General features: G+C 52.1%; 9 protein-coding genes across 9 annotated transcripts; all 9 read left to right on the forward strand.

Moving 5' to 3' along the window:
* Nucleotides 1–25: 25 nt before the first annotated feature.
* Nucleotides 26–4,300, forward strand: DQ04_01271100 (AMP deaminase; the record flags this gene model as incomplete). Its single annotated transcript, XM_009310486.1, has 1 exon — nucleotides 26–4,300. One exon carries the CDS (start codon nucleotides 26–28, stop codon nucleotides 4,298–4,300), a length of 4,275 nt encoding a protein of 1,424 aa, XP_009308761.1.
* A 303-nt stretch (nucleotides 4,301–4,603) lies between these two features.
* On the forward strand, nucleotides 4,604–5,767 carry DQ04_01271110 (hypothetical protein; the record flags this gene model as incomplete). Its single annotated transcript, XM_009310487.1, has 1 exon — nucleotides 4,604–5,767. The coding sequence occupies one exon, from the start codon at nucleotides 4,604–4,606 to the stop codon at nucleotides 5,765–5,767; it is 1,164 nt and encodes a 387-aa protein (XP_009308762.1).
* A 1,062-nt stretch (nucleotides 5,768–6,829) lies between these two features.
* On the forward strand, nucleotides 6,830–7,411 carry DQ04_01271120 (hypothetical protein; the record flags this gene model as incomplete). The annotated part of the gene is made up of 1 exon (XM_009310488.1): nucleotides 6,830–7,411. The coding sequence occupies one exon, from the start codon at nucleotides 6,830–6,832 to the stop codon at nucleotides 7,409–7,411; it is 582 nt and encodes a 193-aa protein (XP_009308763.1).
* Nucleotides 7,412–7,700: 289 nt separating this feature from the next.
* On the forward strand, nucleotides 7,701–8,708 carry DQ04_01271130 (hypothetical protein; the record flags this gene model as incomplete). Its single annotated transcript, XM_009310489.1, has 1 exon — nucleotides 7,701–8,708. One exon carries the CDS (start codon nucleotides 7,701–7,703, stop codon nucleotides 8,706–8,708), a length of 1,008 nt encoding a protein of 335 aa, XP_009308764.1.
* A 196-nt stretch (nucleotides 8,709–8,904) lies between these two features.
* DQ04_01271140 (hypothetical protein) lies at nucleotides 8,905–10,290 on the forward strand (the record flags this gene model as incomplete). Its single annotated transcript, XM_009310490.1, has 1 exon — nucleotides 8,905–10,290. One exon carries the CDS (start codon nucleotides 8,905–8,907, stop codon nucleotides 10,288–10,290), a length of 1,386 nt encoding a protein of 461 aa, XP_009308765.1.
* Nucleotides 10,291–10,483: 193 nt separating this feature from the next.
* On the forward strand, nucleotides 10,484–11,185 carry DQ04_01271150 (hypothetical protein; the record flags this gene model as incomplete). Its single annotated transcript, XM_009310491.1, has 1 exon — nucleotides 10,484–11,185. The coding sequence occupies one exon, from the start codon at nucleotides 10,484–10,486 to the stop codon at nucleotides 11,183–11,185; it is 702 nt and encodes a 233-aa protein (XP_009308766.1).
* Nucleotides 11,186–11,954: 769 nt separating this feature from the next.
* On the forward strand, nucleotides 11,955–12,707 carry DQ04_01271160 (putative proteasome alpha 1 subunit; the record flags this gene model as incomplete). Its single annotated transcript, XM_009310492.1, has 1 exon — nucleotides 11,955–12,707. One exon carries the CDS (start codon nucleotides 11,955–11,957, stop codon nucleotides 12,705–12,707), a length of 753 nt encoding a protein of 250 aa, XP_009308767.1.
* Nucleotides 12,708–13,060: 353 nt separating this feature from the next.
* On the forward strand, nucleotides 13,061–14,113 carry DQ04_01271170 (hypothetical protein; the record flags this gene model as incomplete). The annotated part of the gene is made up of 1 exon (XM_009310493.1): nucleotides 13,061–14,113. One exon carries the CDS (start codon nucleotides 13,061–13,063, stop codon nucleotides 14,111–14,113), a length of 1,053 nt encoding a protein of 350 aa, XP_009308768.1.
* Nucleotides 14,114–14,921: 808 nt separating this feature from the next.
* On the forward strand, nucleotides 14,922–16,385 carry DQ04_01271180 (hypothetical protein; the record flags this gene model as incomplete). The annotated part of the gene is made up of 1 exon (XM_009310494.1): nucleotides 14,922–16,385. A coding segment is annotated over one exon (1,464 nt), but the record flags the coding sequence as incomplete, so codon positions are not given.

A 16,385-nucleotide genomic window follows, 5' to 3' on the forward strand; every position in this document is an offset into this window, starting at 1 on the left:
GGGGAGGGGAGAAGGCACAAGGAAGATGAGCGCACGCACAGGCGATAATCATGGTTCTGGTGATGAGAACCAGTCACATGGCGTCCAGGAGGAGGTACTGCGCGGTGGGAGGCACAAGATTACCATTAGTCACGGCAACAACACATTCTTGAAGTATCAACTGCAGGAATCTCACATGTTTAAGGTCGTCATAGACGGCGACGACGGTGGTGTTGATATGCGTAAGGTGCATGGGCGCATTGAAGTGGCTCTTCGCATGCGAACGCGCTACAAGAAGGTAAACGATCGTGTCGTGATGCCGCAGATGCAGCAACGTGTTACCATTTCTCAAACAAATGGGGTCTACCTGGTTTCTGATCATGAGGTTTCGCCCATGTATTCCCTTCAGCCGTGGGAAACCTTTGCGTCGGATGTGCAGCAACTGCAACTGACTGTTGGCCACACCGCGTGCATCAAGGCCTGCTCGCATCGGCTTAACATCATGCAGGAGCGCTCTAGAATGTTCTTCCTCCTCAATGCCGACATTGAGGAAAAGCACAATTTTCGCAAGGCAGGAGGTGTCTTCTCCAAAGTTACCAAAGTGGATAACTCAGTGTTGCTGTCACGCTCGACTGACGCGCAGGAACTTTTGGACTTCATTGTTGATTGGTACAGTCGCTATCCCGATGCACCGCTGCGACTTCGTAATGGAACGAATTCAACACTCCGGGAGTTGTTTCAGGCGCACGGCGTTGAGGATCCGTCACAGCTGACGGTGGAGGGCCTGGGCTGGCAGCCGAGGCCTGGCAGTGCTGAGAAAGTTGACTTCTCACTTGACCACGAGCCGCTGAGCGCAGAGCTGCGTTACAGCTTTCTCCACTTACGGGGTTCCTGCGCACCGCGATTTTTGCAAAAGAGGCTGCAGCGGGCGGAGCAACGTACACAATACGTGCAGGCAACGGAATACTCTATTCCTCTGTACGCCACGTACTCTAACGAGCTCGCAGATATCGCCACCGTACTGCATAAGTATGGCATCGGGCCCTGTGGACGCAACACATGGATTCTGCAGATTCGCTTCATGCATAACCCACCGGCTGAGGTCAATTACCCTGTGAACTGCAACACAATCCAGGACCAGCTTGATTACATTTTCCTGCCTCTTTTCAAGGCAACACTGTCCCCAACAGGTCGCAAGTACTCTTCCCTCGCTTGGTTTCTGAATCAGGTTGGGGGGTTCCAGATTGAGACGCCAGTGAATGCCTTGGAGGCAGACTTTGACGATAAGGCGCCTATTCCCCGTGAGATAGCTTATGGGACCAAGCCAAACGGTTTGTACTACTTCTACTACATGTATGCCAATTTGACGGTCCTAAACAGTTTGCGGAAGCGCAAGGGACTAAACACATTTCAGTTACGCTTTAGTGGTGGTCATCGAACCAACCTGAACGATCTGTTGGCTGGATATCTTCTTGGAGATGTCATTACACGCGCCACAAAAATCATGGAATATCCTGTCTTGCAGTACTTGTGTGGTTTGCATGGTGTCGGTCTGACTGTGAGTCCTTTACATGATCACATCCAAGGTGTTGTGCAGTACCAGAAGCACCCGCTTCCCAACTTTCTGCACCGTTGTCTCAATGTGGCGATATCCACTGAAGCGCCGCTTCTTTTCCACCACGGTTCGAGTCCTTTATTGGAGGAGTACGCAACAGCAATGAAAATGTTTCGTCTGAGTTTTCTTGATGTTACGGAGCTCGCTCGGAACAGTGTGATGATATCATCCTTCTCTAATGAGCGTAAAAAGGAATGGCTGGGGGAGCAGTACAGTCGGGGCGTCGAAGGTAATGCATTTGAGTTGAGCCAAGTGACAAATGTGCGTCTCGCATTCCGTGAAGAATCGTGGGATTTGGAGCGCAGCATGCTAAAGGATTTGTACATCAATCGGAGCGCGCCACAAGAAAGTGCTGGGCTTGCCCGCTGGCACTACCTTAGTAACGTGAAGGAAGTGGAATACAACACAGTGCTCGACAAGCGGATCCGCTTTCCTCGCACAGTCCTTAATGGGCCACACAAAGAGGTGAAGTCAGCCGTCAGCGCCGCGCCACGCATTGCGCGGGCGCTTGACATGCGCTTCAAGTACATCTGGGAACCTCCTAATCCATGGGAGGTGACGCAGCACCGCACAGTAGAGGCAGACTTCCAGAGGAAGACAGGCAGCTTCAACGAGGACGACTGGACGTACACCGCGAATGACGCCGTATTCATTTCCTTCCCGAAGAACGCAGTGCATGCGTGGCCGAGGCATCTGCCTACCTTAGAAACGTTCCGCAACGATCTGAAAGAGCTACACCAAATTTGCTTAAGCTCTGAGGTGAAAGACTTTGCACATCAACGGCTGGAGAACCTTGAACACAAGTTCCGCCTCCATCTGGCCTTGAACCACGCCAACGAGGCAGGAACGACAGAGGATCGTGTCTCATCGAACCGTGATATTTATCAGGCGGTAAAGGTTGATACGCACATTCATATGGCAGCCGGTATGACAGGACGGCAACTGCTGAGCTTTATGGTAAAAAAGCTCATGTACAGCGGTGACGACATTGCGCTTAAGAAGGGAGATGTGATTCATACTCTAGGGGATTTCTTCAAAAAGAATGGCATCACAAAAAATTTGACAGTTGATCAATTGAACGTACAAGCGGATCATACCTTATTTGAGCGATTTGACAACTTCAATAACAAGTACAATCCAATGGAGAACCCAGGTTTGCGTTCTTTACTGTTGAAGACGGATAACTTTATGAAAGGTCGTTACTTTGCTGAGTTAATTCATGATGTATTTGAGCAGTACTCTAGGGACCGTCACACATACGCTGAAAACCGTGTGTCTATTTATGGTATCAATCTCAATGAGTGGGACAACCTTGCAGTTTGGTTCGCCACACACGGTATGTCATCAAAGCACAACAAGTGGGTTATTCAGGTCCCACGTGTGTACAAGGTTTTCCGCGCACAGAATGTCATTGGGAGCTTTGGGCAGTACCTGCAGAACATTTTCCAACCCCTCTGGGAAGCATCTCTGCACCCCTCCGAGCATCCACTTGTCCATTACTTCTTAAACCACATGAGTGGCTTCGATTCTGTTGACAATGAGGCGACACTAGACCTGCCGTTTGTGCCAGTCTCGCCATGGGCGTGGACGTCTGTTGAGAATCCGCCGTACAACTACTATTTATACTATTTGTATGCGAACATTCGCACACTCAACGAGTTTAGGGCGTCGCGAGGATTCTCAACGTTTGCATTGCGTCCTCATTGTGGCGAGTCCGGTTCGGCCGAGCACCTCTACGGTGCATTCCTCTGTGCCAACAGCATTTGTCACGGCATAAACCTCCGCAACGATCCTCCGATGCAGTATCTGTATTACCTCTCTCAAATTGGCTTGCACGTCTCACCGCTAAGCAACAATGCACTATTTCTGCGCTTTCTCAACAATCCATTTCCGGAGTTCTTCCGCCGTGGGCTTAACGTCTCACTGAGCACAGACGACCCGCTAATGTTTCACCAGACGCAGGAGCCGTTGATTGAAGAGTACAGTATTGCGGCGCGTGTGTGGGGTCTCTCCCCAAATGATCTCTGCGAGATCGCACGTAACTCTGTGCTGCACTGTGGGTTTGATCACATGTTCAAGCGCGAGGCGATTGGTGGTCATTGGTACATGAGCTCCTCCCTCGGGAATGATCCGCTGCGCACGCATCTCTCCGACATCCGTGTAGCTTTCCGATTCGAGACATACCACACAGAGATGCAGAACCTTGAGTTGTGCTCTGGCCGTCCCATCAAGCGCTGCATGCTCACGACTGATCAGGAGGAGGATATCCACGAGAAGAACCTGGACGTGGGCACCGAGGAGGTGATCCTGTCAACGCACGACCAGGCGATGGAAGTGATGCTGCGGGAAATTGAGACGAAGCGAGAACAGCTCCGCGTGTCGCGGGTGCAGGTGGATGCCCTACGTAGGCAGCAGAAGTCGCTGGTGGACAATCTGACGGAGGTCGGCATCCGCCGGCAAGAGGCGCAGGAGCAGGCGGAGCGTGCCAACTGTAACGAGACGTTGCGCTACGAGCGCCATCTCCCCAAGCCGCCCGATGCAGCGTTTGTGACGTCGGAGCGGCAGACGGTGCAGCGGCTCTTGCGGTGGCGCCCGATGCCGGCACAGGTGCTGCACCACGTGACGGAGTCACGCGTGCCGCTGCGCGCGTCGCGCACACTTCCCAGTTTGGCGCTTCCCACCAACAGCTTGTGGAACACAATGTAACCTATGACATGAAGAAGTACTGGAACAATTGAATGTTGAGAAGAGAGGGTTTCTCTTGCTTTGTTTTGTTTTTTTGCTGCTGTTGTTGTTGTTGTTTGGTGCTTCAGAATGCATTTGTTGTGATGTAATCTTTTCTTTGGTTGTCGATGTTGCTTCGTTGCTCTCACCCATTCAGTTTGCCCCGCACATACGCACAATAAAAAAAAACAGTTTCGTTCCCTTTCTCTCTCATCTATCGGGTTTTCTCGGGGAGTTCCAGTGAAGTAATAGGGAAAGAGCTTATACGCGCACGTAACAAAAGAAATGGAAACTGGGATTGATCCACTTGATGCCACGCTGGCTGGCAACGGCTGGATATGCCCTGTCTGCATGGTAGAAGTTTCCAAGCGCTGCACCTTCTGTCAGGTGTGTCTGCGCTCACGACCGATGGACCGTCGCGGCGTGCCGCAGATCTTCGCCGGGTACAAGATTCACTTTAACGGCGTTATTCCTCGTACCATTAAGCACCCAAGCCACTCAGTGGAATGGCGCATGGCGGAACGTCACGGAGCGACGTGCATGGTGCAGTTCGATCTCTCACAGGTGAATCTGTTGGTGTTTCGGCCAGGTTATGAGCGCAGCGACAAGGTGCGGAAGTGTGTGGAGGGTGATGACCCCCGCACTCCTGCAGTCCCAATCACGTGGATGCTTGACTGTCTGTTGCAGTCACGTCAGATTCATACCGCGCTGTACCGCATCTGTGCAATTCCGGCGGTGGCGCAGCCAACAGGGAAGGGACCAGTTCTTCCGCACCATAAGCACCCCTTCTACCTCATGAACATGGAGGAGTACGCTATTCCTACCTCGTTCCCTCCCGAGAAGAAGCCGCGGAAGTCTTCAGCTACCTCTGCAATGAACATACCACCCAGCACGGATGCAAACTTCCCACCATTTTTTGATGTGCAGGATTTTCAATACACAAACGTTGACATATTCCAAGCGGTGTGTACCACAGCGAACGCAACGGGAGTTCTAGTGGACGAACAGGACGACTACGGTGAGGCTCGTGAGACACGAAAGCGCACAGCTAATATTGAAATTCTTAACTGTGAACAGCGCCACAATCGTGTGGACAAAATGCTGTTCAGTGGCATGAAGTTTCTTCTCACTCCATCGCTCGAGTCGGACGAAGTAGTGATATCGGCACTCAAGGCGTGCGGTGCCCAAGTCATCCGTCCATCGGAGGGCAGCCTTGTGAACTTGCTGAGGACAACCGTGACGCATGTGCTCTACAGCTATAGCGAAAAGAAGAGCAACGTCATGATCGAGGCGGCGCAGGCCAAGAAGGTGGTTCCCGGTCTCACTCTGGCACAGGCCAACTGGGCGGAGGACTGCCTGATGCTCGGCGAAGTCATTCCCGCGTACGGGGAGTACGTCCCGACGGCGAAGCTGATGGAGACGCTCTCGAAAAAATACGATCGTCGTTGATAGCAATGAACCCTGCTCATGCGTTTCTTTTTTTTTTGTTTGTTTGTTTGGAGGGGAAGGGGTGTGCGTGCGCATACACAATGAAGGAAAAAGAGCCTGGCACAACAGAAGTATCGGGTGTAGAAAGATGTGAGCCAGAAAGATTCATTTTTGGTCGCGTTTGTGTTTCAGCTCCCCGGCATATGCGTTTGGAGTAACTGTCCAAACCAATGGTAGAAATATCATCTTTCTTCCATCGTTGTTTTCTGTTTCATGTTCTATTTGTTTTGCGTGTTTTTTTTTGTTTTCCTTCGCGGATTGTTGGTAGAGGGGCAGAAACGCATATGTGTCTGTGTGTGGAGAGAGAGAGAGAGAGAGAACGAGAAAGAAGTGGCTGGACGAAGCGGGTCTCGACAATTTTTTTTGGATTGACTGTCGTACCCACAACATGGTCTGTCGAAAAGAAAAAAAGAGGAAAAGGCACACAAACGGAAGTCAAGCAAGGGCGGTGAAAAGGAGGAAAGAGTGATGGGTCGCTGGCAAGAAAAAAAAAATGCCGACTTTGGTTGTGTAAATTCTCTTCCCTCGGTGCTTAATGGGGAAACGCTCGTGCGTCTGTCTGTATCTGTCTGTCTATATGTGCTTGAGAGCGTGAAAGACAAATGATGAGAGAGATGCGCTTAGGAGGGGTCCCCTAAGCCTGGGGTGGAGTGGGTCCACATTTCCCACTTACCTTTGAATGAACAGACTTCCCCTTCCACAGTACACTCTCTAGCATTGCAATATCCACAAGAAGGAGGGGTACACAATTCCTTTTCCTGTTTTTACCCGTCTTCCTTGGGTTGTCCATGTGAGGAACGAGAATGTGACGCAAAACAGTAGGGGGTGTGATTGATATGGTTTACGGTGATGTTTCTTCGCTCTGCTGCTTTCGCTATCCTCACTTCTCTTGTCTCGTGTTCGTTCTCAGGTGGGTGCAGGTGATAGTAGAACATGCGACGGGCAGTCACTGTGTCTTTAATCGCCATTGTGTGTGTGCTGCTGGGGTGTGTCTCCGCGGAAGATTGCGAGCTGGCAGCACATATGCGTGAGTATGAAATTGAGGTGTTCAAGGGCCTCCGACAAACAGATGGCGGACGGGTGTCCACTCGTCCGGGGTGCATCACGATGCACACGAGCTACTGGAACTACGAGGTGTGCCCTGGCCGGTGGATTCGGCAGTACCGCAAAGATCAGGATGCAATTGCGGAAGAGCACATTCTAGGCGTGCAGCATCGGTGGAACCTCATGGACGAGGTGGGCTCCAGGGTGCTGCAATACCACGACGGGCCACAGACTCTACCGGAACGGTTGAAGGCGGCAGGCACAACAAATGATCCAGCAACAACAGAGTACACATGCACCAGCAGTGGGGCATCTCAGAATAGAAGGCAGGTTGATGAGGTGTATTTGGAGGGATCGCCGTGTGGGCCGGGTTTTCGCCGCACCGTCATTCTACACCTTGTGTGTGAAGAGGAAGCACATGTTCCAATTATAGAACTGGCTGAGCCATTCTTGTGCAACTACGACATCACCATGATGTCAAGGGCTATATGCGACGCAATGTACGGGCGAGTCCCAGCTTACACCGAGTTGTCGGACGCGGATATGAAGTTCGCACTGTAGCAGGGACAGGCGGAAGGACATCTGTTGTGGTTTTTATCTACTTACTCGCCACACCTTTGTGTGGCTGTCAGTTTTGTGGCTCTATCCGATCATTCATCTGTGTGTGAGTGAGTCCGTGTGCGTGTGTTTTGTCAAAGTTTGTTTTCCTCTTATTATTATTATTATTATTATTTGTTGTTGTTTGGTGTTGCTGTTGTTGTTTTGGTTTTGGGTATCTCTTTCTTGTCTCAAATCATTGCTGGTGTTGTTTTCTCTTTGTTTTCTTGGATTACTGTCAAGTTGACTATCTATGTTCCTTTTAATGGTATTTGCGCTGCTGATTGCAGTGGCCATTGCAGTGACGCCGGCTGCTCAGGCCTTCCGCATGAAGCTTGCCTCATACGCCTATGGACTACAGTTCATGCTTGTGGCGAACGATCTTCCAAAGCAATTCAAGGGCAGTAACTACATACGAATGCAAGCGCCGGCAACACAGGGATCTACGCGTGTTGTTCGTGTAGTTTTCATTCGGCATGGTCAATCTGTGTGGAACTCTTTGTTTAACACATTCGGCGCCTCATGGCCGCTACGTCTGGCGAAGTCGGTGGTTCGTGAGGCCGTGTACTTCGTCAAGGATCCATTCAACTCGGATATCATTGACTCCCCATTGAGCTCCAAGGGTAACTCCGAAGTGCAGGAACTAGCTCAGTTCATACGTACCGCAAAGGGAAAAATATCCTATGACTCTAACACGTCCGTTGTTGTGTGCAGCAACTTACGCCGGGCGATGGAAACGGCAGTCATTGGTCTAGGACCACGCATCACCTCTACACAGGAAAAAATATTGATCGATTCGGCGCTGCAGGAGGGGTCCCGTAATATCGACGCACAATCACTTTCCACGGAGCCTGGGAAGATAATCCCTTGTAAAATAGGCAAGTACAATACTCCAGAGCTACTCGGTGCCGTCTTCGATACTCGTCTGAACGCTGGCAACCGGACCTCGCAGGTCAACGTCTACGAGCGGATGGATCAATTTGTCCTGCATCTTTTCGGTGGGTCGCCGTTGGGCGTGTACGTACCAGCCTCCTCCTCAGCACGTGGCAACGCTGAACTGAAGGAAGTCATCGTGGTGGGGCACAGTGGCTATTTCATGCGCTTTTTCCGTCGATTTCTACCGTCATCGTCCCAACATATAGCCGCTAAAAAGAAGTTGAAGAATTGTGGAGTCGTCGCATTTGATCTTGTGCGCAATGAATCTACAAACGAGATTGTCATCGATGAGTCATCCATCGCCGTGCTACACAAAGGTTTCTGAAGCTTATGGATGTTGTATCGGAATAAGATTAAAGGGTATTCCCTCTTTCAGACCTATCTTACTCCCACCCGTTTGGGGGAAGCAGCTTACTGTAGTTTGTCTGTTGCGCTTCTGCTGTAGAATATAGAGGGGGGGGTGTGAGGGAGAAAGGAAGGAATAAATACAAAGCAGTCCTACTTTTGGTGCAACTGTGATTATGCTCCGTCGAAATGGGCGTTTCCGGATTTCGTGGCTCTCTCATGTCTGCTGCTGCCGCAGCTTTCACACTATGCAGGAGGCACTGACCGAAGAGGAGCGTCACCGCTTGGAGCAGGAACTACCGCCGCGGGAACTCTTGACAAATCTACGTTCAAAGGACTACTCTCCAACAGACGATAGTGAAAAGGATGTGAATGTGCCCGGTGACTCCTTTGGCATCATGCGCAATCGAGTGGCCTTCTACAAGCCGGTTGCGCGAGATGTGTACGCTGGAGAACTCGGCGAATTATTCCAAGAGGGGTGTCACCCGCTGCGCTGCGTCAACGCGTCCACGTTGCGGCGCCTTTGTGGGCGGTACGGCGTAAGCCTAAAGGAGGCAGCTACGGCGATGCTGGAGGCAGAGCTTGACATTAACGTGGCGGTTAACAATCTTGCAATTCGCAAGGGTATCAAGACATCTTTCGGTAGTTTCGGTTTGGTGGGTTTCGAGGCGTACGCATCGGAGACGTTCTGTATGGTGAAATTCAGTCTCCCATCATTCGAAGCCACGCGGAATGATGACGTGCTGGATGCTATCCATGAGTTGACACTCTCAGCTGCGGAGATTCCGCTTGACGTGCCACAGGGGGAGCTCGTGGATAAGTTTGTCAACCACTGGACCATCGAAGACGGCACGAAATGCAGGGACGTGCTGGATGCTTTCGACATCGCTGTTCAAAGCATTGTGATGCTGCCGTACGGGGACTACAGCGCACAGGGCTTCCACGTGCTCCATCCCGTGAAGGAGGATACACCAAATATCGGGACGGGGGCAGCCGCATGCTGCATGGATCTTCGCACAGGCATACACAATCGGTTCCGGTTTCACGTGGAGCGCGTTGCGGACTCAGTGAGCGAGCACGTTTTACGTGAGTTGGTGCATTATGGGCAGTCTGTCCATATTATGCGGCAGGCATATTGGTTCAGACCGGAGTACAGTGTTGAGGAGTACATCCGCTTCAAGGAGTCGCTGCTGCAGCCTAGTGCATCTATATTTGAAATGCGCTACGCGGTGCTAACGGCGGGCCCCTATGGCCTTGAAGGCTACCGTAATCTTGTCGAGGTGGAGAAGCTGAAGGTGGCGCAGCACAAGTATGAGAAACATTACGAAGACTTCACGTCGCCTGGCAAGTGGCTGACCAGTGATAACGCTCAGTTGCAAACGGTGGCGGCGGGCGGTGGCCAGGCACCCGGTGCAATCATGCACATGCACACGAACAGCCCGGGCACGGCAGAAACGGCGATGGAGACAAGAGCGGGACCACTCCGCCGTGTGCTGGAAAATTCCATTCAATCTCAGGGAGACCGCGTGTTCAGCCGCTTCTATCGCAATAACTACCACTAAACACGGCAAAAGGGACATGTAGCACAGCCTTCGGATGAGAGCAATCCCCCCAACTAATACCCTTTACCTGTCAGGGTTATTCTCCTCCTGTTTTATCGTTTCTGTATCGCCCAGCTGTTTGCTTTCACACTATTTCCATTTTTGTTGTTGTTATTGTTTCTTGTCCCATTAGAATAGTGAGGGAAGTGAGGAAATGGGTTGCGGCTGGTCAAGTGATGCGCAAGCCGCTCTTGCGCGGCATGAGTTTAATTACATGGATGATATGAAGAGGGACCGTCCAGAGACTCCGGTGGCCGCGGCTGTGCAGCTGGACGTGAGGAACAGGCGTGGAAAAGGGAAGGACATTATTGCTGTTGCCACTGCAAACCCCACCTCTGTTTCCTACACCGATTATCACGGTCTCACCGTGGTCATGGCAAATGCAACACTGGGCAAAGTGAACACCGTATGTCGTTGGGCTGACGCGGTACTTGAAATTAGGGAGCAGAATGGTGGCTATTTCGTCGACCCGCGCAGCGACAGCACCTCCACAGCTCGTTGGGAAGGCAGCTTCTACGGCGACCCAGCGATCTCGACGGTTTCCCCAGAGAGTTATTCTTCGGCGCCAAATCGACTCAATGTAAGTATGTATTACACAGGGCCAGTGACGTCGAGCCGGCAGTTTGATAAGTCACAGACGTCGAGATATTTTGACAAATCACACTCTTCTATGAGGCACACGGAAAAGTCTCAAGCGTCAAAAAGGCTGTTTGAAAAAACACCGACAAGAGAAAATTTGGAGATAGAGGAAGAAACACTACAGACGGAAGAGCTTTCAGGAAAGGAAGAGACGTCACCAACTGGTGAAGAATCGCGACAGATAACTCAAACCCCAAGAAGGCACTTTGTCGAATAATTACCGGGAGGAGCCAGAGCCATCGCAAGCACATAATGGATGCAGCAGGAATTTAAAAAGTGATATCATCGGTGCCCCCCCACCCCACTTTTCCTCACTCCTGTGTATCACAGAAGTATGGGAAAGTCGTGTTTTTGATTGCACGAGCAAAACGGGGTGGATAAGAAAAGATACTGCAGATCTTCATTCCAGCTTAAAGGGGGCCCTTTTTAACAGTTGCGTGGCGCGATAATCACCGTCAAGTGGATGACTAGAAATTTCTTTGTATTTCCTGCCTGCTTGTCAATCTCTCTCCTTCCTTTGTGTGTGAAAGGATCTGCCTGTCACTCGTACCTCTACTTGCTTTTTGATCGAAACGCCTTTTTTTATTTTTCGTTCCTTTGTTCGTTGCGGCAACTGCATACCTTTGTTGCTCTGTTTGTTCCTCGACGTTCACATGTGGATTGTATGAACGGAAAATAAAAATAATCTTTTCTGCTTCTCTTTCGGTTTTTTTTTTTTTGAGTGGCTCCAGCATTCCATTCAGTCTTTTTTTTTCGGATCCTCTGAAACTCCTCTTGTGTTTCGGTGCGTTCCGTAGATGCGGGCATGTCCACACAAAGCCTCTCTCCAACGTTGTTCTTTTCTTCTCACGCTTGTCGTGTTTGTTTTCTCTCTCCCTTTTTGCTCCTCGGTGTGCGCTGCGAGTCAACCAAATTTCCAGAAATATTTCCTAGCCGTCTAGAGCCAAACTCTAAAGCCCAACAACCGGTCAGCAGCCACTGCCGCAATGAGCCGCGCAGGATTCGACAAGTATATCACGGTGTTCAGCCCGGAGGGGTCGCTGTATCAGGTCGAGTATGCCTTCAAGGCTGTGACGTACGCGGGTCTTCTCACGGTGGCTATCCGCTGCAAGGACGCTGTCCTCGTCTTCACGCAGCACAACGTCCCGGACAGGTTGATGCGCCCCGAGACCATTGCCTCGCTCTATAACATCAACGATGAAATTGGCGCCTGCGTCACAGGACGCGCCCCTGATGGAAAGGCGTTGGTGCAGAAGGCCCGCCAAGAGGCATCCGAGTACAAGTACCACTACGGTGTGTCCGTTCCCGTTAGCGTGCTCGCCAAGCGCATGGCGGACAAGGCGCAGGTGCGGACGCAACAGGCGGGTTTGCGCCTGATGGGCGTCACGATGACATTCCTCGGCATGGAGCAGAGGGACGAGGACGGCACGTGGCTGCCGCAGATCTACTGTGTGGATCCCGCGGGGTGGTGCGGCAGCTTCCACGCCTGTGCCATCGGCAAGAAACAGATTGAAGCCAACGCGTTCCTTGAAAAGAAACAGAAGAATGAACCCTTCCATACACTCTCCCAGAAGGACGCTGCCATGATTGCGCTTGCGGCACTGCAGAGTGCCCTTGGTGAGTCCCTGAAGGCCACAGATTTGGAAGTGGGACGATGCAGTATGGCCAAGCACAACTTCTGTCGTGTCCCTGATCAAGAAGTGGAGGAATGGCTGACGGCTCTGTCAGAGGCGGACTGAGTTTAGGTGCGTCTGTGTCTATGTGTGTGAAAGGAAAAGAAGGAAATAAAGAGAAGGAATGCTTGTTTGCTTCTGGGTTGCTTCCTCTATGCATGGGGCTTACAGGTACACACGCAGACACACAACGACCTATTATAGCAACAGCACGATGTGTTTCCCGCTCCAAGTATAACACGGCGAAAGAAGAGCGCCTCAGCCTGTTTTACAGCGTTGCGCGTGACTGAGTACAATACTTTTGAAGCTTCATTCCTCTTTCGTTTCTCCTCCTACCCCTTTCTTGGTGCTATGTTGAAAGTAGTTAAAAAGAATATAGGGTCTTCTTGTACATCTGAACACTTCCACGCCGTTTCAAGATGTTGATGGAGTGGCTTCGAGGGAAGCCGGCTGATGAATCTGCCGCACCGCAAAAGCCGCCGCAGCGGAAGACGCTAGACTTGGACCCCGAAACGCCGCTCGAGCCCTCGCCAGCGGAGGCCATCGCGCTGCGCGAGGACGCGTTCCGTAAGAAGCTGGCTGCTAGCGCCAAGGAGGGCCCAGCGTCACCCGCCAAGCTGGTGTCATACGACACCATGTTTCGTAGGGCGCAGCGATTGCTGATTGAGGGGAACGCATCAGAAATACAAGAGGGACTCACGATGAACTTGTCGCGTCACGCACAGAACGTCATGATATCCTCCAAATTTGCTCTTGTCTCCCCACAGATGTCACACTGGGAAGTGGGCCTCCAAATGAACGGTTTCTCCGATATTGTAGTGGCTACATACAACACATTGAGCCGCTGGACGCTGATGTACCAGCGTGTGAGCTCCACGGGGGCGCTGCTGCTTGCCCAGTGCATGGCGCAGCGGCAGCAGGGCATGACACAAGGCACGGTTGTGGGCATGCTGCAGTACCCATGGGTCTTCGGTGGTTGTACGCAGCTGCAGTACGTGAAGGGCCAAGTGCTCTCATTGAGTCACACGCAGCGTATCATTCGGGGAGTGCATGTGGGGTCCAATTTATCGTGGGACCCCAACACAAAGGGAACGGCCCTCTCCTATGCGGCCTCCGCCACGAACCCAGCGAAGACGGGAATGCTGGCTGCGGAGTGGCACCCCAGCAAGGGTGAGTGGAAACTTGCGCTGACACGGAGCGACTGGGCACACGACGCAGAGTTTGCGATGCAGCTGGAATACGCCAACAAGGGGGAAAGTATGTTGAGCCTGCTGAGCTTCGGTCTGCGGAAGCAGTTTGTCGGTGGTGGCGCGATGAGTGCCGCCCTTTGCGGCTTCTCTAAGCTGAAAGCAATAGTGGAGTTGCCCTTTGGCGGTGAGCGGCGTGGGTTCAACCAGCTACACTGCCTCTACAACGCTCAGTATGACATCAACTCTGGTTCGCTGAAGCACGGGCTAGTTTTCACCGCCTAGACTGCTTTTTGTGCCCATCTGGGTGCCTCAGCACACATTCACGTAACTGGCAAGGTTCACCCACACGCACTGGACCTAAGGGTTGCCCGTGCATTGTTCCTTATTTTCACAGAAAGAATAGGAGGAGTCGGTGTAATACTAAGCCACGAGGGGAAAAAAAGGAAACATGATAAGACGAAAGAAGAAAAAAAAAATGAAGGGAATACGAGATATTGATACGAGAATTATCCCCACCATCACCATCACAACCACCACCAACAAAAAAAANAGAAAAAAAAAATGAAGGGAATACGAGATATTGATACGAGAATTATCCCCACCATCACCATCACAACCACCACCAACAAAAAAAAAATCAAGAACACTATTGGAGGAGCATGCAAGAGGAGCGCCTCTCTTCTACTTCGGCCAAAGAGGAGTGGAATGCTGAAGGAGTGTCCAAATAGGCCCAAGTGTTAGCTTGGTTTCTTTAATTTGCCCTTCGCCGGGCCGGGTGTGAACTTAATGCGGCAATCAGTAAGCCACAGGAATACCGTCAGCACAACAATAAAACGAAGGCTGTTCTTCTTTCTGCGAATTGTTGTGCTTCCGTGTCTCCCCCTCCGTGTGTGTGTGTGTGGTGTGTGATGTGTGGTGTGTGTGTGTGTGTGTGTGTGTGTGCACGCGCGCAAAGGGAGAGTGTGCATGCGGCAGTGCCGGAACTTCAGGAGCTCATCAAAGATGATTGCACTTTCTTTTCATCTCTTCTTTATTACTTGTTTGTTTTGTCGGTTTTATTCGTCTTCGTTCGAGCAGGAGGAATTAGAAGATGCTCCGAAAGCACAGCGAAGGCGACGCGCACTATAAGATGTGCAAGAAGATCGCCCAGCTGACGAAGGTGATCTACCAGTTGAACACACAGAACGAAGACTACGATGCGCGGACCGTCGCGATGCGTGGGCGGCACGAGGCGGAGGTGCGCACACTCTGCAGTGAGGCCGACAGACGTGTAGAGGAGATTCGAAACGCTTTCCACAACGCGGAGCAGAAGCGCCTTGACGCCGTCGAGGCGGTGCAGCAGCAGTGCAAGGCGCAGCTCGCTGCGGTGAAGGATGTGTACGCACAAAAGACTGAGTCGGTAATGAAAGAGCTCTCGGCTAGCAGGGCGCGCTTCGACACAACCATTGCGGAGGTGAAGGCGTCGTATGCGGCGAGAGCGGAGGCGGAGGCAGCGCAGCGCAGCGCGGCGAAGGACGCAGAGACAGCCAACTTAGTGCTGGAGTACAACGAGCGCTACAAGGCAATGCTGGCGGAGCAGATGGATGCGAGAGACGCATTGTCGGAGCAACTACGAGAGCTGCAGTCGCAGCTTGACGCTGCCGCCATATCGCACGCCGCTGAACTACAGCAGTGGGCTGAAAAGCAGCGCGAGGCGGAGGCAGCAGCAGCACGCACCGCCGCGGAGCTAGCGCAGTGGCAGGAGAAGAGCAGCGACCAGGAAGCTGAGGCACGGCGTCTGCAAGAGGCCTGTAACGCCCTGCAGAGCCGTCTCGAGGCGGAGAGTAATTCGCTCGGTTCCTACCACAACTTAGAGGCGGTGCTTCGGCAGGAGAAGGATGAGCTGCAACGACAATTGAGTGAAATGCGACAGGAAGGGGAAGAAATGCAGCGACAACTGAGTGAAGTACGGCAGGAGCGTGAGAAGTTTGAGCGCATGATGAACGAAAAGGTGGCAGAGCTCGCGAGGGTTGAGTCAGACGTGACAGATCTGGAAAACCAGCGGAGCTTGCTGGAGGCACAGTGCAACGGTCTCACACACGAACTCCAGGTCGCGTCAGAGAAGAATCTAGAGCTGAATAGTCAAGTGGCGACGCTTGAAGGTCGTATTTCGGAGCTGCAGCAGGCGTTGCGACGCACGGAAGAAAACGGTGCTCAGAAGCAGCAGGCGGAAAACTCACTCCAGAAACGCTGTGAGGAGCTGCAGCGCCAGGCAGACGCACTCGTGCAGAAGCATCAGGAAGAGCTTGCAGAATTGCGATCGGCGCATGAAGAGGCCCTATCCAAGATGCGCTTGGCGTCACAGCAGTCAAGCGACATGTTAGTGACTCGCCTTCGGCAAGAGAAGGAGGAGCTGGCGCGACGGCACACCACAGAAATGGAGGAGCAGCAGCACCACCATAAGGCGCAGATGGAACAACTGGCGCAGCAGCACGAGGCGGCGCTGAAAGATCTTTGTGATCAGTTGGCGGGTGCTAGGTCTGTCGAGGAGGGGTTGCGCACGGCCGTTGCGCAG

Source organism: Trypanosoma grayi (genome assembly GCF_000691245.1).
Source record: "Trypanosoma grayi strain ANR4 Tgr_127_V1, whole genome shotgun sequence".
Classification (NCBI taxonomy): Eukaryota; Euglenozoa; class Kinetoplastea; order Trypanosomatida; family Trypanosomatidae; genus Trypanosoma; species Trypanosoma grayi.